General features: G+C 42.7%; 1 protein-coding gene across 1 annotated transcript in view; it reads left to right on the forward strand.

Moving 5' to 3' along the window:
- Positions 1-962: 962 nt before the first annotated feature.
- The window catches only part of LOC126473749 (SH3 domain-binding protein 5 homolog), a 93479-nt gene continuing 72199 nt past the window's right edge, over positions 963-22242 (forward strand). The window contains exons 1-2 of the mRNA XM_050100999.1: positions 963-1218; positions 6138-6200. Of these exons, the coding sequence (XP_049956956.1) occupies positions 1156-1218; positions 6138-6200 (126 nt within the window). The 5' untranslated portion in view covers positions 963-1155. The remainder of the gene's footprint in view (positions 1219-6137; positions 6201-22242) is intronic.

Below are 22242 nucleotides of genomic sequence, written 5' to 3' on the forward strand. Positions count from 1 at the left end.
AAGAATTTCTACTAGTCTGTCACTGTTTGCCGTTGAGGTACTGAAGAGATGAGGGTTTTCAAGTTTACAGTATAGAGTGCTACAGTTAGGTCAATGAACACTACACCTGTTGGGAGCATCCTCTCAAAACCGTCACCAGTAAATTGAGTGAGGTTGAGACCCAGTCATTTAAAGGACTGTCAATATATCCACATATTCTGTTCATTGTTAACCTTTCCAAAAGTGTCAGTAGCGGAAAGTGACGACGATATTGGTCGATAATTCTTTGAGTTATTTGGGTCCTTCATATGTTTAAGAATTGCGATGACCTTGGTGTGGCTTCACATTCTGGGAATTTTTGCAGGCCATCAGCAGCAATGAAAAAGGTTCAGTAACCACTTTATGGTATTCTCGGACAGATTTTTAATTATTTCAATCCTGATATTGGCAAGTTCAGCAGCTTTTCCTGTTTTCAAATCACTTATGGCCTCTTTTCTTTCTTCCACAGAAAATTATAAATCTTAATCGTTATTTTCCTTTCCATGTTTACTTTCAGGCTAGACCTAGGTGCTATATTTTTTCGGTCAGCTTTGCCATTTAATAAAAAGTGGTTAGGTTTTACGTTACGTGCGGGTTTCCCTTAGTTGGATCATTTGATAGTTTTTTAAGAAGTCCCCACGCCTTCCTACTACCGCGCGTCATGCCCATGCCCTGAAGTCTTCATCCAGGTCTGGCGCCTCTGGCCTCTTAAAACTACTAGAAATTCCTCCCAAGACGCGACTGTTTTTTTGGCGAGGAAATTCTTAACGAAGAGTTCACAATATCTTTTTCTTCATGTGCTGTAAATAAAATTTATACTATCCCAAAACAGTTAAGGCTAGACCATAGATAATTTATAGAATGCACATAGCCAAAGGCATCTGCGAAATTGTCTGCGCTCTTTGTAAATAGAATCTATAGAAACTTGAAAGTAGTATCTCTGACAGCGAAGTGATTAATGACATTAGAGTAACAATACCTCTATTGTTTTGAGTGATTAATGCAATTTATATACGTCACACACTTGTCAGAATGCGGAAGCATTCGTTAAGCATGGAATTCTACTGATTAGATAATTGGGAGACGAATCATTCATATGGCTGAGTATAGAAATAGCAGAGGCGCTCGTTGTAGGTCATGGAACGACCCTGCCATGTTCCTGATGACAGTGGAGATGCAGAACTGGATCCGCGAATACAGGTGTGTCATTTACTTTCGTACACAATGAATGAAGCATAGTTTTTGCGGCCTGTGGCAGCTTGGCAGAATTAATCGTGTTAACTTAAATACATTTTACCCGTAGAACAAAGTTTGTTAGAACTGTTTATCATCCGTATTACGTCTGTGTGCTAATATTCTTTAGCGTATGATAATAATCGTTACATTTTTTTTACATTGTGGTCTGTTTAATTAATCAAGATAATGTGAGGTATTTTTTTGTGTGAGAGAGAGGCGGGGTGAATGATGGTGTTCCTCAGTATAGTGGCACTGTTTGCCTCCAGGGTTCCTGTAATTTTGCATGTTATCTGCTTTCGGAAATTGTTTCATTTTTAACTTGCATTAGTAAAAAGCAACATATTTCAGCAGTATCAATTTCTTGGTCTAGCACAGTACTTTGACATAATACCAAGTTATTATTAGAAACATCTATCTCGCCAGATAATAATAGTGAGAAGTGCTGGTTGTGCATTTAGTCTCTTCCATAGTTTAGAACAGGGAAAACTTGCAGAAATAAAGCTTTAAAGAGTTAAATCTTCTGTGTATGTATTTGAAAATAATTTCATGTTGTGGTGTCGGATAATCCTTTGGGTCATTCCATATAAACGAGTAATCATTATCTAAAATTTAATTTTTCTGTTGGAGTTTTTCCCCTATTACATATGTAGGTTGGCCGTTCAATTTTGTTGTCAAAGATTGATTTTCCCCCCCAAAACCTGTTGTTTACTCGTGGGAGCCATTGTTTTGAAGACTATATTGTTTAGTTTCTTCATGCAGAAGAGTTAGTTAGTTAGTTGGTTGCGTGTTCCATTGATCAATCGCACGGTACGGTAGCCGTTATGATGTGGAACATGTCATTTGATCAATTTTATGGTAAGAAAAAAATCATGAAAATTATAATAATTCTTTATGGTTTATATATCACTTTAGAGTGCATGACTTTTTTGGTATATATTTAGAGCAAACAATTTAAGCATGATAAATACAAAAACAATTATATAACGAAACCCAAAATGTGTACCATGAGTTACCAAATGCCATTTTTTTTAAGATTTTCACAAAATACATTAAAGTATAGAAACTTATATGCCATGCTGTCCTTCACACAAGTGTACCTGATAATTTCGTGTCTCAAATAAATTTCGACCTGGAAGACTTCTCCTGGTATAGGATATTTAATTCACGTAACATGAGTCACCTTTATTTATCTGACGTTAGTTACCATAATTTTTTTTAGGATTACTTATAATTTTGAACAATCAGATTGGTTTGAATTACACACACCATAACTAACAATATATTTCAACATATTTAATGTATATTTATCTCCATGTGCCACATAAAATCCCATAGGGAATAACTATTTCAACTTTAAAACAATTTGGAATTTTTGCAGAGTGCCTTTTAAGTGCAGCTGAAAAGATAAGAAGAAAGCAGAAATTGAACAGTGAAGGCAGATATGAAGAGTATAAAATCAAACACAAGGAAACTATGAAAAAATTCAGGAAAAAGAACCAGGAACAGGAAAAATGTTTTAAGTTAAAGAGAACAAGAAACAGGAAACAGAATGTTAGAGAAAGATTTGCGAAGTACAGGAACCAGCTAAAGGAAGCATTTTCAGCTACACCAAGTAGTTCTGCCTCTACACCATATAAAAATAGTGCTTCATTGGGAAAACCCATATCAGAAGTGAAACGTGTACTTCCAGCATTATCCAGAAAACAAAAATGTATTGTTAGAAGGTTGTATCATACATTTGTTGCACCATTAGAAGTAGAAATAATCTCTAAACAAAAGAATAAGTAATGAAATAATAAGTGCAGTGAAGCAAATTCTATGAAAGGGATGACATTAGCAGACAGGCCCCTGGACGCAAAGAAGTTGTGACCAAAAGATGAGAAAGGTAAGAGTAAGTTGCAAGTACGACACTTGATGTTTTCTTTGAAAGAAGCCCATGCAATGTTTTGTGACGAAAATGGCAAAGTAATTGGTAAAAGTAAATTCGCAGAATTAAGACCCAAACATGTCATGCTTGCCAATGAACTTCCACACAACATGTGTGTCTGCAGATATCGCGAGAATTTCATCTGTGCTATTAACTCTCTTCATTGCATAGTACCTCAAATACCTAAGTACACCAGTAACTGGCCAGAATTTTTTCAATGTGCAGAGTCTATAGCCGATTGTCGGTTGGGAAAGTGCATGAAATGTAAAGATTTATTGGCAGTTAAATTTCCTGATTTATGTACTAGTGTATAAGATTACAGTGTGAAATGGTAAGTGTGGCAGAATTTTGAAAGTAGAGGAAGAAGGTTAATTACAAGGTCTTGTTGATCATATTTTTACCATGGGACCTAAATTTTTAGAGCACTGCTACTTTAAGAGAACAATCAAAGAACTATCAGAGTGATAAGGAATCACTGCCTTCTGTGATGCTTACTGCCATGATGCAAATCAATTTTTCTGAAAATTTTACAAGTCAAGATGAAATTCAAAGTGCACATTGGCAGCAGAATGAAGTTGGTATTTTTACTGCCATGTTTGGCATTCAGGTACTTCTCACCCCTACATTTTGATATCTGTTAATATTCCCCTCACAAGAAACACTGTCATCCCCTATGTTGATAGACTTCTTGAAGAACTACCAAAAAATATTAGAGAAGTTACAATCTGATCAGATAGTCCTGCTTCCCAGTTTAAAAACAGATGTATTGTAGAGGCTAAAAAAGTTCTAAGTAAGAGTCATACCAAAAGAATTACATGGAAGCACTTTGCAACTTGTCATGGAGGGGGCCAGTGGATGGAATTGTGGCTGTCAAATGCCGTTTGGTCTCATGTGAAAAGTAGGAAATGTGTTGTAAACAATGCAACCGATTTTAGAAAAGCATTATTGAATTCTTCTTCTAATGCGACAGCAGTTCTTACGGGTGAAGACTTCAGCCAAAGAAGCAAAATACTACATCTCTCAACTTTAATCAAGAACTGCAAGCCTTTCTTGAACATTTCAAAAATTCATGACTTGGAACTATAATAATGAAGTTGTAGGACACACCACTTCATCAGCTTCAGAGGAAGACACCAACAGAACAGAAAAATCACTAGATATACAAGTAGATGACTGGGTGGTGGTAAAATATGACAATTCATATTTTTCTGGTATGTTACGAAAATTGAAAGTGGTGAGTTTAAAGTTGATGTTATGAAGAAAGACAGGAAGTTTTGGAAGTGGCCTGAAATTAAAAATGAGATATACTATACTAATGACAAGCTTGTCAGAAAAGTGAACACTCCAAGTGTTGTTAATTCCCGTGGTTATTTCAAGTTTGACTGTGATCTGTTACAATGTAACATGAGTTGCCATATGTTGTAAGATTAAATGTTTGGATCTTTGTTGAAGTACTTACAAGAGCTTCTGGAATTGTGTGGAAAACTTACAAGAAATGTTCACATAAAACAGAGCGGACTTTGTATTTTCTTTATCATAAGCAAAAGCTATTTCTTGCAAATGTAACATGACTTACCAAGAATAATTATAAGATTTGGTTTTATAAATATAGTAATGTAACAATTATTGTGCTATAGGTTTATAGAGCATTCTGTATGAAGTATGTTTTGAGGTATAAAAAATATTTGATAGAAGTATTTCCTTCTGTTAATTGTCCAAAACTTATAATACAAACATCACTTTGTAACATGAGTTACCATGGAATGACCCCATTTCTGTGGTAGGTCAACACCACACCACTTATCTGCAAGTTATGTTCCATGATCAATAAACCTGCACACATTATGAGGGAAGAAATTAGCTTGTAAATGTTTTTGCATTTTTGTGATTATGCCTTCATTTTCGTTCATGTTTTTTAAGTTTTAAAACATATTAATAACCAGATCCGTATCTTCCGAAAGATTAATTTACTTTCTTGAACAGTTAATTAATTCATCAGTCTGTGTTGTTCTGTAACTAACTTCTCATAGTATATGTATCAACATGCTTGACAAAACACATTAACATCACTGCTGCAGCCCCAGTGAATAATGTTATATCCTTGTCTTGAAATCTGTGATGCGTGCCGTCCCTCACTTTTGCGGGACTTGAATGTGGGAAATGAGTTGAGTTGCAAAATAAGCCTATTGTCACATATTCCATTACAACTTCTCCCAGACCTGATAGTCACATTATCAGTAAAAATGGGAAGGCTAGTGGTGATGGACCTACAGGTTTTCTATTACTGCTGTAATACAAACTTCTTATGCTTCTGGTCCTGAAAAACTAGCTGTAGTGACCAAAAATTGTATGATTAAAGTTTGAAAGTTAGAAGAAAAGGCAAAATATGTTGGAAAGTGATAGGATAATAAGAAGATATGTATGTTTCACCCAGTTTGTGTATGATTTAGGAAATTCAGTGTAACTGACAGAGGGAATACGTAATGCATTGAGTTCATTTCCTCAGAACTCAAGCACCAGTGTAATAAATTGACCACAATAACACAGCTGTCAGTTTAAACTCATATTAGTGGAGGTTAGCACTCTAAACATAAAAATAAAATTGCAGGTAAGAGAAAGTTATGTAAACAAAACTAGGTAACAGCATTTGTGGTGGTGGGGAGACAACTGGTTACTGTTGTTGTGGGGGTTTTAGCTTATAATATAACAATAAAAATTAATTAACAATACATTGTGTTCTGAAGATGGCCTATTGCCATGAGCATAATGTTCAGTCATGTATAACCGTTAAAGGAGGAGTTTACATTCCAACAAGATTTAGAATGTGTTATTCCATATATAGTAATTGTAATTTTGCAGTGTATGCAAATACGTATGTTATAAAGAAATGTGGGCATGTTACCATGAGTGAATTCTTATGTAATTGATAATTTCCTTTTTTCTGCTCCCTTTCTAGATTGAACTGGAAAAGCTGAATAATGGAACTGATGAAATTAATAAACTTGAAATAGAATTAGATGTAAGTAAACAAATTTGTTTCGAAATAATACATTTTAAGCATTATCTATATGGTACTTCAAAATGTCTTGTATTTTTTGTGCTATAGTGGTGATGTTGAATTAGATATCACACAACCATTTTTACAAGATGTTTACCAATATATGTGTGTCTACAATTGGTGTACATCTTTTATTAATCATTTTGGGTTTTGCTGTCCTATCAAGTAGTAAAAGATATAAAGTATATAAATACTAAAGTACTGTTGGGGTAACTGACATTTTGGCTGTATTGCAGCATCCTCTCCCAGAGCATAAACTGCTGTTGATGGAGTTGTAATACAGTTGGAAAAACATCGTATACTGAAACATCAACACAACAGATTAAAATTAACTCTATACTCCGAGGATGGCTACTTGGACACAGCCAGAATCTCAGTTAGATTAGTATTTTCAGTACTTTACAGGTTAATGTGGCAGGAGATGTACACTCAGAAGGATTTTAACAAGATAATATAATTATATTTTGAAAATTATCTTGTCCATGATAATTTAACACACAGTTGACAGTGATCTCTTTCTGTAGACAAAAAAAAATTGAATTATTTGTCACATAGCAGAAGTATTGAGTCATTGCCAGGCACACACAAAAGAAAATGATAGCTTTGCTAGTTTCTGGGAGAAATTCTTTGATGATGAGCTGGAGTGTACAGAGCATCACAGCTAGTACATTGGAACTGGTAAATGCCACATTTTTGGTACATGCCAGTGTGAACCCCGTCCTTTACACATTTCTGTGTGGAATTATTGCTTTGGTATTCTAGTCAGTGGCACTGACATGACTCGTGCATATGATGCTATTTATATGTATTTGATGATGCTGGTGCTGATTCTGCATTTAACATTTGACAATGCCACTATGACTGCAAGACATTAGGACTTTGTTTTTATAAAACAGATCTGATGATGGTCATTATAGACCGAAACCGGTAATCTGTTAACAAAAAGTTAGTGACCATAGACGTAAATTAAAGGAAACTTACTGATGTGCATCTTTATGTTTTTGCAGCGTAAAGAACGTTCCATAAAATTTCGGGCATGCAGCCACATAAATCCAGCTGCTTCTTGTAATATTTTGGCGGAATACCATTCAGCATCCTTTTACACCTCGCTTGAGGATGGAGCGAGTGCTGGAACCTTAGTCACCTTGGCTCTCTCTGAAGATGGCTGGATGGTATTCAGCCAAAATATTAGAAGAGGAAGCTTAATTTATGTGGCTGCATGCCCGAAATTTTATGGAACAGGAATTAATACTGTTTGTGTTAGTAAATTAAAGCTTGTGAATTGTTCATGATCCTAGAAAACAAAATCATGAGAGAAAAAAACTATATTATTACAGTGACCATTGAAGATTCTTTAGAATAAAGTGAAACTTGTTTGGTCTTAACAAACTTAATTACAGTTTCATCTTGGATCATCATTTTGTGCTTTTCCACCTGGAGTTCAAAGGTGTGTCAAAATTGGTGTACAGGAACCAGCACTCAATCATGTTGATTTTCATAAAAGTTAGGCCAGCCAACTCAAAATGTTAGGAACAAAAGAATTTTGTTGACCACTACCTTACCCCCTGAGAGGTTTACCAGCAGCAAAGTCATCCAATCATGGAAGCCCTCATTAAACCGATTATCTTTATACAGTCAGCAATAGCTTCACAGTTTATGTAATTGTCTGGTGTTGATAGTGAACCGTTAGAGGGACAGTTAAAGAGACAAGGTGGTCCATGGGCAAACACTATTAACAGTTGCAAAGAACTTTTTAATGATTTTGATACATGGCATAGTGAGGCAGGCACACCTCTTCCCATTGACCCTTGCTGGGGATGATTGAATGGTGGCGGCTTCAGCCTGTGCCGCTGAGCTGGTGCATCATATTACTGAGGCTGGCAGCCTGTGTAAGCCATGGCCATTGGCATCAGTGGCACATCATGTTGCACTGCAATGTTGTCCCACTCAGTAGACGGCCTCTCGGTGGCAGTGTGCCTAGTTCGCTGTGTGCGAGGCTCAACCCACTGCCCTCAGACAGAAGTCGGCTGGCGGCTGGTACTGTGGCACCAAGTTCCACTAGGCATTGACAGAAAAATGGTGACACAAAGTCCCTTGAAGGACTTTGGGTAGATCGCAGGCACAGCCCAGTCACGAACCCATGGCTGTAGCTGGTGGAGCCCAGTCATATTGCTGTCCAACATCAGACAGGAATCTTGGTGGTGGTTGTAGTGACGTAACAAGACTGTTACCCCACACGGTAGTAGCCGAAAGAAAGGCACGCGTACACACACGCCGACGGGTGTCAAGTCTGGAACAGGATAACTATTGAATGGTAGCAAGAAAAGTACGTAGCTGCTTTATACTTAACTTTAATGTCTGGGACTTGTGATACATCTCTCTTGACTATACAAATGCGACTCGTAAGATACATGCACTGTTACAATTGGCGCCTTGCTAGGTCGTAGCCATGGACTTAGCAGAAGGCTATTCTAACTGTCTCTCGGCAAATGAGAGGAAGGCCTCGTCCATATTGTCGCTAGCAATGTCGTCGTACAACTGGGGCGAGTGCTCGTCCGTATCTCGAGACCTGCCTTGTGGTGGCGCTAGGTCTGCGATCACACAGTGGCGACACGCGGGTCCGACATGTACTAATTGGACCGCGGCCGATTTAAGCTACCACCTAGCAAGTGTGGTGTCTGGCGGTGACACCACATTCCTCCCCCGCAAATCGGCGAACGGTCGTAAGATAATGCTTCCGCCCGCCGTGGGGAGGACCCCATGTTGACGTATGCGATGAGGTGGGGAGCCTAACAACAGGCGAGGCTGTGCCACCCGCACCCGGCCATTCGGTCCGAGGGGAGCTAGGAAACGCCTGAAAACCTAGTCCAGGGTGCACGTCAACATGCGGTGTATGCGCCCGTAAAGAGACAAGAGGGGCCGAAGGGTCGACCTCCATTGCGTCGGGGTAGCCGACGCGCGATGACGTCATGTGGTCCGGAGCGGGCAAGAGTTCCATGGCGGAGGACAGCTGGTCACGGGAAGCGATCGGCGGCACGTGACCCTGGGAGGCGCTTGGCGGCTGCAACGAAGCGTCGAATGCGGGCGGCGCCGGCCAGAGTATCGGCGGCTGCGCCGGCGGGAGAACAGGCAGCGGTGGCTGCTGCGGCGGCTGCGACGGCGCGTCGCCATGGGGCAAAATGGAAGGCATCGTCGGTAACACCTGGGGATGAGGCGAGCCACTAGATGGGTCCCCAGGGCGCTGACCGGACGGCACCGTCGCTGAAAGCAGACGGGGAGCGGCAGAACCCGTGCGACGACAGAGGCGCAGCTGATTGAGATGCCGACGCACCTCACCAGAGGCCCCCAAAACCAAATACATCGCGCGGCCGAGGCAGCGAAGAATGCGCCCTGCGAGCCAACGCCGTGAACCTCGATAGTTTCGATAAAATACAACGTCGCCTGGAGCAAAAGCAGGAGTCTGCCGCTGCACAGGAACCTGATGCGGCGGATGCAGCAAAGACATCAAGGTGCGATGAGGACGACCGTGGAGCAACTCAGCCGGCGAGCGACCATCTCGGGGCTGAGAGCGATACGAGGACAAAAAGAGCAACAATGCGTCCTCCCGAGAATGCGACTCTTTCAATTTCAACATCTGTGACTTGAAAGTCCGGACCAATCGTTCAGCGGCACCGTTTGACTGAGGCGAAAACGGCGCGGATGTCAGATGTTGAATACCATTGGCCTGGCAGAATGACTGAAATTCTGCGGACATGAATTGTGGGCCATTGTCGGAAACAATAGTCTGCGGAAGACCTTCAATGCAAAAGATAGCAGACAACGCTTGGATGGTGGCAGATGACGTCGTGGAAGACATCCGGACAACAAAAGGAAAATTACTGAAGGCGTCGACCAGAACCAACCATCGAGCATTCCAGAATGGACCAGCAAAATCAATGTGCAAGCGTTGCCAAGGGGAAGTGGCTTTCGGCCATGCAAAGACTTTCCGCGGCGGTGCGGATTGTTGTTCGGCACACGCCATGCAAGAAGAACACATATTCGTAATCGCAGCATCGATTCCGAACCAAGTACAGTGCTGACGAGCAAGTTGTTTCGTTCGCACTATACCCCAATGTCCTTGGTGAAGAAGCCGTAAGACAGAGGACTATAACGAACGTGGGACCACGACTCGGGACTGATCATTATCAGAACGCAACAACAAAACACCACGTCGAACAAAAAGGCTCTCCTTGTGAGCAAAAAATCTGCGAACCAACGGATCCTCGATCCGAGACTTTGACAAAGGCCATTGCGTAGCAACAAAACGCAAAACAGTAGCAAGGACAGGGTCAGCAGCTGTGGCGGTAGCTACACGACGAAAATCAATCGGAAATGATTCGACCACTTCATCGGTTTCCGAATCAATGAACATGCAAGCAAGTTCGGAAGAATCGAATGCTCTATCCTCAGCAACAGGCAAACGGGACAACGCATCGGCGTTTCCGTGCTGAGCAGTGGACCGATACGAGATATCGTAGCGGTACTGCGAGAGAAAAATAGACCAGCGAATGAATTTCTGCGCTGTACGTGGAGGTACAGGCTTGTTCGGATGAAAAAGCGATGTCAAAGGTTTGTGGTCTGTGATGATGGTAAAGTGACGACCATACAAGAAATCATGGAACTTAGTAATACCAAACACGAGAGCCAAAGCTTCTTTCTCTATCTGTGAGTAATGTCGTTGCGCAGACGAGAGCAATTTTGACGCAAAGGCAATAGGGCGATCATGCGAGCCAACTTTGTGCGCAAGCACGGCACCGATCCTGAAATCCGATGCATCTACCATCAACAAAAGGGGTTTCCGGGGATCGAAAGGCGTGAGGCAAGTATTAGAAAGCAACGCCGATATCAACTGGCGAAAGGCGCGTTCGCATTCCGTCGTCCAGAGAAACGGAACACCTGTACGGCGTAAGCGAGGAAGCAGAGCTGAAATGGAAGAGGCATTGCGCACATTCACTTACACCTTGTGATTCTATATAGTTCAATGTTCGTGCGACCTCATCACGCAATGCGTGGGGAACATTGCGCGCTCTGAAAAATTTCGGTTGCGCGTTTACTTTCAGTTCCAAATGTGCTTCATAGTTTTTAGCGCAACCTAAGCCCGGTGCAAAAATGTCTGCAAATTCGTCACACAGACGAGAAACACTGTCTGAAGGCACAGTTTGATTCACTGATAGGACCTGATTTACAATAGACATGTTAAACAACTGAAATAAATCTAAACCAAACAAGTTCACTGCAGTAGAAGAACGAAGAACGTAAAATGACACAAGTTTTGTTTGTCCCCTGTATGTTGCAAGAAGGCTGCACTGTCCTAACACAGGAATTGTCTGTCCGGAATAACTTTTTAACTGAACATTTGCGGCACGCAACGGAGGTGCGCCCAGTTGTTTGTACGTGTCGTGATTGAGCAATGAAACTGCAGCTCCTGTATCGAGCTGGAATGGTATCACTTTGCCTTCAAAGTCTAAGTCCACAAAAAGTTTATTGTCCTGCTGACGACAAGAGCGACTGTTTTGTGCAATGTGAATAGACACTGGGACAGAATCACTTGCTAATTGACGTGATTTCCGGCGACGGCGACGCACAGTTTTTGTGGGACGAACACAGTCACTGTTAGAGAAAGTGTCACTGGACGAAGTGGAATTAACGACATGAATGTCCATGGGCGAAGGTCCACGAGCCTGAGTGTCCTTGGTTCGAGACCGGCGCGAAGCAAAGGGCCTGGAATGGTTGTGATTGTCTGATCTGAGCTTTTTCTGGCAAACACTTTGAACATGTCCTTTCCTATTGCAGAAAAAGCAAATAGCTTGGCGTGACGGGCAATGGTCACGCAAATGTCTAGTAGCACACCGCGGGCATGATTTCACTGCATTTGTGGGCTGGCGCGGCACACCTGGTTTAGAGCGCGGCGGCAGCTGCGTTTGTTTGCGCGAGGGCAGTTGACCGGGCCGCACAGCTCGCCCGGCGGGCCGGTTAATGTTACACACTGCTGGCGAAGTTTCAAAATATTCCTGAGCACAGTCAAGTGTGTCTTGTCTATCCAATATGTCTATCACTTGTTGAAGGGAGGGATTAACTAGTTTCAAAATGTGCTCCCGTATGCGAACATCAGAAACGTTCTGTGCAATTGCATCACGCACCATTGTATCTGAATAAGAAAGGCCACAGTCACAGTCAAAGGCACAGTCCCTAGTAAGTCCTTGCAATGTTGCTACCCACTCCCTATTAGTTTGACCGGCCGTACGTTTTGTACGAAAAAACGTATACCGTTTTGCAACCACATTAACTGTTTCTTTGAAATAGGCATCTAAAGCAGACAAAATTTCCTCGTAGGACAGAGTTGCTACGTCGCGTCGGGGAAACAATTTCACTATCACACGGTAGGTGGACACACCGACACAAGAAAGCAAAAACAGCTGCCGCTCATTACCTTGAATTCTGTAGGCGGCAAGATGGAAGGCGAATTGACGGGACCACTCTTGCCAAGTCTCGTGGGTTTCATCAAAGGGTTGGAATTGAGGTGCAACAGCATGTTGTGGCTGCGGTAGCGATGAAGCGGCGGCCGCCGCATCGGTTTGAATGGCACGTTGACCCTGGACGAGCTGTCCAAGGGCATCCAATAACGCCTGCGTCTGCTGATTCTGCAAGCGATAAAATTCGGACAGTACATCTGGCGAAGCCATGACACAAATAAATTTAAGCAATTAGAGAGAACAAAACCCTTTCCGTTGCCTCGTCGCCAATCTGTAGTGACGTAACAAGACTGTTACGCCACACGGTAGTAGCCGAAAGAAAGGCACGCGTACACACACGCCGACGGGCGTCAAGTCTGGAACAGGATAACTATTGAATGGTAGCAAGAAAAGTACGTAGCTGCTTTATACTTAACTTTAATGTCTGGGACTTGTGATACATCTCTCTTGACTATACAAATGCGACTCGTAAGATACATGCACTGTTACAATTGGCGCCTTGCTAGGTCGTAGCCATGGACTTAGCAGAAGGCTATTCTAACTGTGTCTCGGCAAATGAGAGGAAGGCCTCGTCCATATTGTCGCTAGCAATGTCGTCGTACAACTGGGGCGAGTGCTCGTCCGTATCTCGAGACCTGCCTTGTGGTGGCGCTAGGTCTGCGATCACACAGTGGCGACACGCGGGTCCGACATGTACTAATTGGACCGCGGCTGATTTAAGCTACCACCTAGCAAGTGTGGTGTCTGGCGGTGACACCACAGTGGTGGTACTGCTGGGTTCTGGTCATGAGAAGTACTCCCTGCCTTATTTATATGCTTCTGTTGCCCATTTGTTTCACTAAAACGTGGCACCTAGTCTCGTTACCAAAACGAGAGACTCACCCTGGTGTGATGATGCTGCCCCACTTGCTATACAGTTACTATTGTGTGGCACTGTTTACTGCTGATCTCAGCTAGCCTTGCTATGCAATCCACTGGTATGTCTGTTATTGAGATCCACATTTCGCCACACTAGCTGCAACTCACCCCCCCCCCCCTCCCCCCCCGCCTCTCCCCTCCACCCCCCTCCCCCAGCTGTTAATGCAACGCTCTAAGGTTCTTCCATGCTACTTCTACTTACTTTTGCTAAAGACTAATAATTTTCAGTCCGAGTACTAGGATGCAGTACTACAGTAGGAACTCGTTTTGTGGACGGCACTGAGTGATACTGAGCAACCACGCAGAGTAATCATTGTTTAAAAAACTTGTTGAAACAACGGGTTCAATTAGGAACTCTGGCTGCTAGGTCAGAGATGGCTTGTGATGCCTGCAAGAAGTTCCATTAGCTACGTTGTGACTATATTCCGGAAGAACGGTAGATTCAAAAGGCTGAACTGTATCAGTGATTAACATAGGTCCTTGCTCACTGAACATACTTTCCGTTCAAATGTTCAGCACGGCACAGTCTTCTTTCCAACATCTTGACAACTGTTGTATACAGGGTGATTCTCGAAGATATGCAAATATTTTAATATGTTATTCTACAAGCAAAACTAAAGAAAAAAGTTCATACAAACATAGGTCCGCAAATGTTTGGTTACGGAGTTACGGCTAATAAAAGATTTTGCCTGAAATTTAGCAACTTCGCTAATATGAAGCGAATGCAAACTGTATGAGGCTAAAGTAAAGCACGATATCCATTTATTTTATTGTTGTCGTTACATATCGAGTGCTCGTAATGATTATGAATGCTAGGCAGAGAACCTGTCTCCCGGAACATTCGAAATACTCCATTAATAGTTCATGCATTCATAATCCTCCAAGTTGGATAACATATACGATATTCGTTTACTGCAGCTGTAGCATTACCATCACATTTGCCATAAATAAACTCCATATCGGCGTATTTCTCTGTCGTAAATTTGAAAGACATCCCTATTACATAAATAATCTACAGAATACAACAGTTACTGTCTTGTTTCACTTAATACACTGTTGTTATTATGTTCTTTCGCTGAAAAATACAGAAAACTTACTCATTTCAAGATTAGGAAATGACTGGAACAAAACAATAACAGTTGCCAACAGTGAAATAAATGTTTCTACTTTCGTAATGGAAAGTAAACAAATTTATTTGTATAATAATCTTTCCTTCTCTGGATGTTCTGGAAAACTTCTGCAGTTCCACATCTGGGACATGTCTTATTAGATTCACCAGACCAGTAACAACAAAATAAATGGAAATCATGCTTTACTTTAACCTTGTACAGTTTTGCGATGGTTTCATATAGTGAAGTTGCTAGATTTCAGGCAAAATCTTTCATGAGCCATAAACCCATAACTAAACATTTGCAGACCTATGTTTATGTGAACTTTTTTCTTTAGTTTTACTTGTAGAATAACATATTAAAATATTTGCATATCTTTGTGAATCACCCTGTATGTAAGGTTTTTGTCATTAACGTCCTCTGCTATAGGTAGTCATAAAGTTTACTTGTCCTGATTTTGATATCTAGGCAGTCAACAGAAACATCAAATGGGCAACTGGCAACAACAGTGGCACATTGGAAAAAGCTCTTGATCAAGATTCTGTGATGAACTTTGTTTTGCACATTAGCTGTGTTTATCTGCAGCTGCCTGCGTGGGTGGTATTGATTTGATGGTGGACATCATGCACTGTAATACAGGTAGGCACGCTTACCTTTTCTCGGCAGCAACCTGTGACATGCTCAGGATATTTACAGTAGAAAATTGTTTTCCGTTCCATTTCCCAGTTTTCTGTGGTGTTGAGACTGATGATCATACAAGTTGCCCATGGGCTTCTGGTAAGTTTGGCTGTTATTTGACAATGGTTTCATTATGATGTGGTTGGTCGTTCTGACTGATCACCAAAAGCTTTCTGAATTTGCACCTGAAATTTCTCCCATTAATTGAGCTTGTTGGTTCCTGCTCACTAGGCAGATGTGCTAACCAGTACGCCACCCTGGCACAGTGGCACAACTGCATGAACTACCCTGGCATTCCTCCTTCCTCATTAAAACTTCTTATAAAAGCCTCCCAGTAACACAGATAGATGTAAAATGTGCAACTGGTTCACCAGCATTTTAGTAAATTTAGTGTCCCCACCAACAGACATCAAGATGGAGGCAGACAAGCTGGCAGTGATAGCACAGCAGGTTAATCTGGAAACCTGCCATGTGAGGGCGCACATGACACAGTGAGCAGACTTGCAGTTGGAGGTGTTTACCTGTGGACGACAGTAGGCCACGTGGGCTAGTGCTTACTCAAGAGTTTGACCAACGCAGACCTCACCTTGTGTATTGTGCCATGGATTATGCCGAGTGCTTAGCCATTACCACCAGTTGCCCACTCTTCCCATGCTCATCTCTATGTGGCTTTGGACACTGCTTCATGTAGGTCAACTTGAATGGTGTGTTTGTTTCCCCCTCATGGATCTCTGGCGATGAAGGACATTCTTATGCTTGTGAAGCTCCCCTATACTTTCGTTTCCATTTTCGTATTTACTTGGGCTACCATAGACCTGGCATTTCTGCAGTGCTGGCAAAAACAGTTGGGCCTACTGAAGGAGCAGCAACAGGAGCAGATGCAGACATTGATAACTCAGAATGTGGATTTGCTTCATTCCTTGCTTGCCAGTGGGGCCCAGCACCAGTTTTCCATTTCCAACATCAGCTCCAACACTGTTTGCTGGTTTCAGTAAGTCAACAGAATGGTGAGAGAATTATCTGCACCAGTTCTTGTTGCACTGCCAGATGTGGCATATCATCAATCTAGTTGATAAGGCCACCGTGCTATTGTCCAACAGCACAAGTTTATACGAAGCTGTCAAAAACTTGAAGCACTGTGCTGACCCCAAGAAACTTCCCTTTGATGAGCTTTGTCGATTGCTTATACAGTATTTTGACCATCAAATCCGTATGGTGGTGGTGCACTTGCAGTTCAACTGGCATCACATGCGATCTAGATCGCCAGTTTGCAGGGCCTCTCGTGCAAGTGTTGTTTTGAGTGTCCCAATTGTGCTACCTCTTACGCAGACTTACTAATTCAGCATGTGATTGTCAGGTTAGCTCTTGATTGCGAGGTTCAGGCTAGGACGTTGACTTCATCTGATCCTTCTGTAGCCAACATTGCCCAAATTGCGGAATTGCAGGAGCTTGTGCTGGTGGCAAGGGACTTCCTTTCTGGTAATTTGCACATGCCACAGTTGGATGTGTATGGTAATAAGGGCCCGTTGTTTTGAGGGATATCCCAGGCAGCCTTACCTGCTGCTAACTCACAGTATGTTGCTGCCATTGACAATTCCAGCGCATTGGATCATGGCACTGCCTGTCCTCGCCCATGCCGTGTCCAACAGGTTTGCACCACTTGCAGCATCGTCATTCCCGCCAGCAGTGTTTTTCGGGTCCTTCTCGTCATTCTCCTTCCACTCATTGGGTGAGCCAACAGTCCACCCCTGATTTTCATTTGTTGCAAGTTCACTTCGACTGCCCCCACATGGAGATTATGTTTGTGGTGTATGCCGGCAGATGGGTCATATGGCAACTGTTTGTGACAGTCGACAGGCCTTGACTCGGTCATCAGATGCCCTGCTTTTTTAACTGGAATCTGGGGCTGATTCTGATGCCCTGCGCATGTTGCCCCAGTGTATTTTGCATACGTTGATAGTGGATGGGCGGCTGATTAAATTTCAGTTAGGCATGGGAGTGACAGTCAGTCTAATTAACTTGATACATATAGGGTCATGGTGTGTGTGGATTTGCAGGAGCCGCTCCATCAGGTTGTCTTTTAGTAACCAGCACTTTCCCTTGTGAGGACAAGATTCCGTCTCCGCGCATTACAAGAATATGGAACAGCAACTTAACTTGTTAGTGGTCAATCCACCACTGTTATGAAATATGTTATTGTCTTCCAGATCATTAATGAAGTGCTTCTAATGTCACAATCCATTACTTTTTTGTGATTTTTGACTCCTTAATGCAACCATACAGCCTGTTGTTTGAGAATACGCTGGGCGGAGCAGAAAATTTCGATGCATGTGTTTCCCTTAAGCCCTTAGTGGTACCCTAATTTAGTCACCTCCAGACCATTCCCTTTGCCATGCTCAACAGAGAAAAGGCTAAATTGGAGTTTTGACAGGATCAGGTTGTCATTTCTTCCATTTTGTTGAATCTCTGGGCCAACTCTTGATGATGATACAAAAGCTCAGTGGTGCCATGTGTCTTTGCAGCAATTTTAGACAGATGGCCAAAGCATAATGTGTCGCAGATTCATATCCCATTCCACAGCAGGCAGATTTGTTAGCAAAATTGTTAGGGGGACAGTTTTTTCCCACATAGACTTGCATGATTTTTACCTTCAGTTGCGGTTGGATGCAGTTTCTTGGACTTTCCTGGTCCTCAACACCCCATTTGGGCTTTAGTAGTTAATCCCGTGTTTTTGGTATCATGTCTGCACCGGGAATTTACCAATGGGATTTTGAGCAGTTTATTAACGACATTCCCTGTTGCATTGGTTACTTTGATGACATCAAAAGGAGCCCATATGAAATCTTCAGTTACTTTTCCAACACCTCTTGGAGAATTTGCCTGAGTTCCAAGCTGGAGAAGTGCAGTTTTTTCTCTCTGAAGGTGCATTTTTTGGGGTCATTTGCTTAGTAAAGATGGTCTCATCCCCATGGATGACCATATCAAGGTCATTGTCAACCTATCGGCACCCGAGAACCTGAAGGAGGTCCAGTCATTTTTGGTAAGGTTTTATATTGTGCTCATTTCATTCCCCAGGCTCCGTACGTCTGTGAGCCTTGTAGCCAGCTTTGCCCAAAGGACATTGAGTTTGTCTGGTTTGCGGATTGTCAACAGACTTTTCAGTCTCTCAGCATTGTTTTTGCTCTGTTCCCTGTCTGGATTCCTTCACAATGGTTAATTCTTTAACCCTGCCCAGTGATACATTTCCTGTATGGCTTTGGTGCCGTCCTGCCCCATTGGAATCTGGACAGCATAGAACAGCCCATGGACAGCATAGAACAGCCCATAGTTTATGCATCAAAGACGCTTTCCAGTGTGCAGCAGAATTATTAACTCGTTATTATATTCAGGGTTGAAAAGTTCCATGTCTTCTTGTATGGGGCTGATGTTCCACCTCAACACCAACCACAAGTTGTTTGTTTCATTACTTGGCCCTCAATCCAAACTGCCGGGTATGACTGCTCACCAGTTGCATCGGTGGGTCCTCTCTTTCAGTAATTATTGTTATGAGGTTTGTAACACCTCAACCATGCAGCATGCCAGTGCTGATATTCTGTCAGCTAACAATAGAGTCTGATCCAGAATTTGATTGGCAGGAGGCTCTTGTGTTCTCATCGCATAATGGCGTGCAGCTGCCCCAGTTGGACTTTCTGTTGACAGCATTGGAAGCTGCAACTGCCTCAGCTCCTGACAGAGTTTTGCAGAGTATTGTTCTGGCAATCTGGTTGTCTTCGATGGAATGCATCTCTTTGAGTGCGGATCAGGTGTGGGGTGTACATTATGCCTCCTATGTGATTGGCTTAGTGTTGTTCAGGGTGTTACTGTACTAGTGAAGGAGGAAAATGCTGCCACGTGCCCGCTCCCATGGCATTGCATTGTCACATACTCCAGTTGCTGTGTATATTCCACTGGAGTATGGCTCATATGAAAGCACTGACACAGTGTCACTTGTACTGGCCAGTGATCAATCAGTACATTGAACATATGGTACATTCTTGTGTGGGGCTTGTGGACAGAATCAGACTGCACTGCTGCACCTGTTTTCTCCTTGGCAGTCCCAGAGCATCCTTAGGACAGGGTGCTTGTCGATTTTACCAGCTCCTTTTTGGGCAGCATGTGCTTATTGGTGATTGATGCATTGTCTAATTTCCCACATGTAGCCAAACTGTCGTCCACGCTGTCAGTTGCCATGGCTCTCACATTGTCAGGTTATTTTTGTTGTTGATGGATCTCCCTCGACACTGCTGTCATATAACAGTCGGAAATTTGTCACAGAAGTTTGAGGACATTTGCAGTCACAGTAGTATCCACCATCTGACTATTGTGACGAGACTTCTAACTCTGAATTCGAGTTCTTCGTGTGTACATCTGAGATCCAGATGAAGACGCCCTCGTGATGACACATTGTCAAGCTTTCTGGCTACATACTGAGCAACACCAGTCAGCAGATGCAGTCCGGCAGAACTTTTGCATGGGTGCCAGCTATGGGTCTTCTGGAATTGCTACATCCTGAGTCGCATGCCATGGACCATCATAGTCTGCTGTGTTTTCTACCTGATACTTCCATTTGGGCCTCGTCCAGCTACTGGCGTTGGTGGCTGCCAGGTGTTCTGGTGGGCCACAGAGGTTGGCAGTTGTTTGTGGTGGATGCTGGAAGGGAGCAGATGACCCGCCAAGCACCCACATCCCATTGTGATGTCACCGCTGCCGTCTGTTGGGTGGCGGGGTGGGACACGACCTTGTTCTGGGTGAGGGCTGCCACTTGGAGCTACCTGCTTCAGCAGTAGCCCCCAGTGAAGCCCGCAGCTACCCCTGCCATTGTGGAGCCAGTGAAACCCCCCCCCCCCCCCCAATGGCCGCAGCCTCCGTGACCTTCTCTTGGGGCCAGTGGCATCAGTGCTGCCTCTTTTAGTGGTTTGTCCACTGTCTGGTTCTCCAGGTGCCTCTCCTGTTCTGTTCTGCGCCAGAGGTTGGGGTCCAAGCCTGGGCATTTCGGTCATATATGGCCTTTCATAGGGAGTATGTATTCCCACCAGCGGACATCATGGTGGAGGCAGATAAGCTGGCATGGGTAGCACAGCAGGACAGTGTGGAAACCTGCCATGGACGACACACAGTACGGGCAGACCCGCTGGTGGAAGTGTGTACTTGTGGTCGCAACAGGCTGGTTGAGCCAGTGCTTACTTGCAGAGTTTGACCACTGCAGACCTCAACTAGCATATCATCTGCTCCCACCATGGACTGAGTTCTTCCAGTACTTGTCCCTACATGGATCTGGACACTGTGCTTCCCGTAGATTGACTATGATGTTGAGTTAGTCTCCCTCTCATGGTCTTTTGTTCCCCAGCTATCACCGTGCCACTGTCAACTCATGAAATATCTGTGCCAACCATGTAGTGAAGTGGCATTGTCACACCTGTGCAGACACTAAACTATGCAGATGTAAATAGCAACATACAGCTTCTCTTTCTGCTCTCGGCTATGTGTAGAATAACTTCTAAAGCTTTTCTTTGGGCACCTGGCTGTGTGTAGGATGACTTCTTCATAGTTTAATTTAAAGCATAATATTGTCTATGTTCTGAAGTACCTGGTGCTTCCACCAAGCTATGTAACTTACAAGGGAGGCCACAATGTTTGGAATGCGGATATGCTGTAAACTTCGTACACTCGTAGTACTCCATGAGGACAACAAAATGTGTAAGCAGTAGTGCGTACTTCTCAAGCGTTATTGAGAAAATCGCTAGATAATTTTGGTCGTCAGAAATATACCTGTGCGTGGCCATTTTTACCATGAAGCGGCGGCAGCTGAGTGGTTAGCGTCCAAGCCCCGTAATTTCTGGATTCGAGTCCCGTTCGTCATTCCCCCCCCCAACCCCCCCCCCCAACCCCCACCCCCACCCACCCCCACCCCCTCAACAGTCATTTTCTTTACTATTTATATTACAATTGATATATTGGGAAAAATACGTGTAATTGGATGAACTTTTATTAAATTTACAATGTTATTTGGCAGTCAACAAAGTTTTACTACCACAAATAGTATAATGTTCATAACTATCAACTAGTAAATGACCAAACACATAAAGAGATACTGAAAATGTTTGCTTGTTTGTGCCTTCAAAATTGTTCGTATTTAATCGAAAGAGAGCGAGAAATTGCTTCTCGTGAAGATGCTATTAAAATACACTCGATACTGCATGACCAATTATCAGCATCGATTTTTAAGGAAATACTGTGCTATGCATGGTTTCCTTCCAAATTATCGGCTGAAAGAGAGGTTTTTGAAAATGTTACCGAGGTTTGTTTTTCCATGGAAAACCTCTAAAGACCTTGCGTATGCGCAAACATAGATTTTATTCAATGCAACTGGTGCCGTTTAACTTTATGTTTTCCATGTTTTTACAAAAAATACCATCCTGCAACCTGTTCTCGTTGAAAGCGACGATTAATTGTACATCTTTCAGAAGCTGTCTGTGCTGGTCAAAACTAGGAGATAACAAGTCGTTTCGGGCTCCTTCCAGGTATAAGGGATTTCTCAAATCGTGGACAATCGTACATTTTCAGTATCACTTTATGTTTTTGGTCGTTTACTAGCCTATAGTTATGAATATTATATTATTTGTGATAATAAAAATTTCTAGACTGCCAAATAACATTGTAAATTTAATAAAAGTTCATCAGATTACATGTATTTTTCCTATTATATCAATTGTAATGTAAATAGTAAAGAAAATGACTGTGTTGAAA

The sequence above is a fragment of the Schistocerca serialis genome, chromosome 4 (genome assembly GCF_023864345.2).
Source record: "Schistocerca serialis cubense isolate TAMUIC-IGC-003099 chromosome 4, iqSchSeri2.2, whole genome shotgun sequence".
In the NCBI taxonomy this organism is placed as follows: domain Eukaryota; kingdom Metazoa; phylum Arthropoda; class Insecta; order Orthoptera; family Acrididae; genus Schistocerca; species Schistocerca serialis.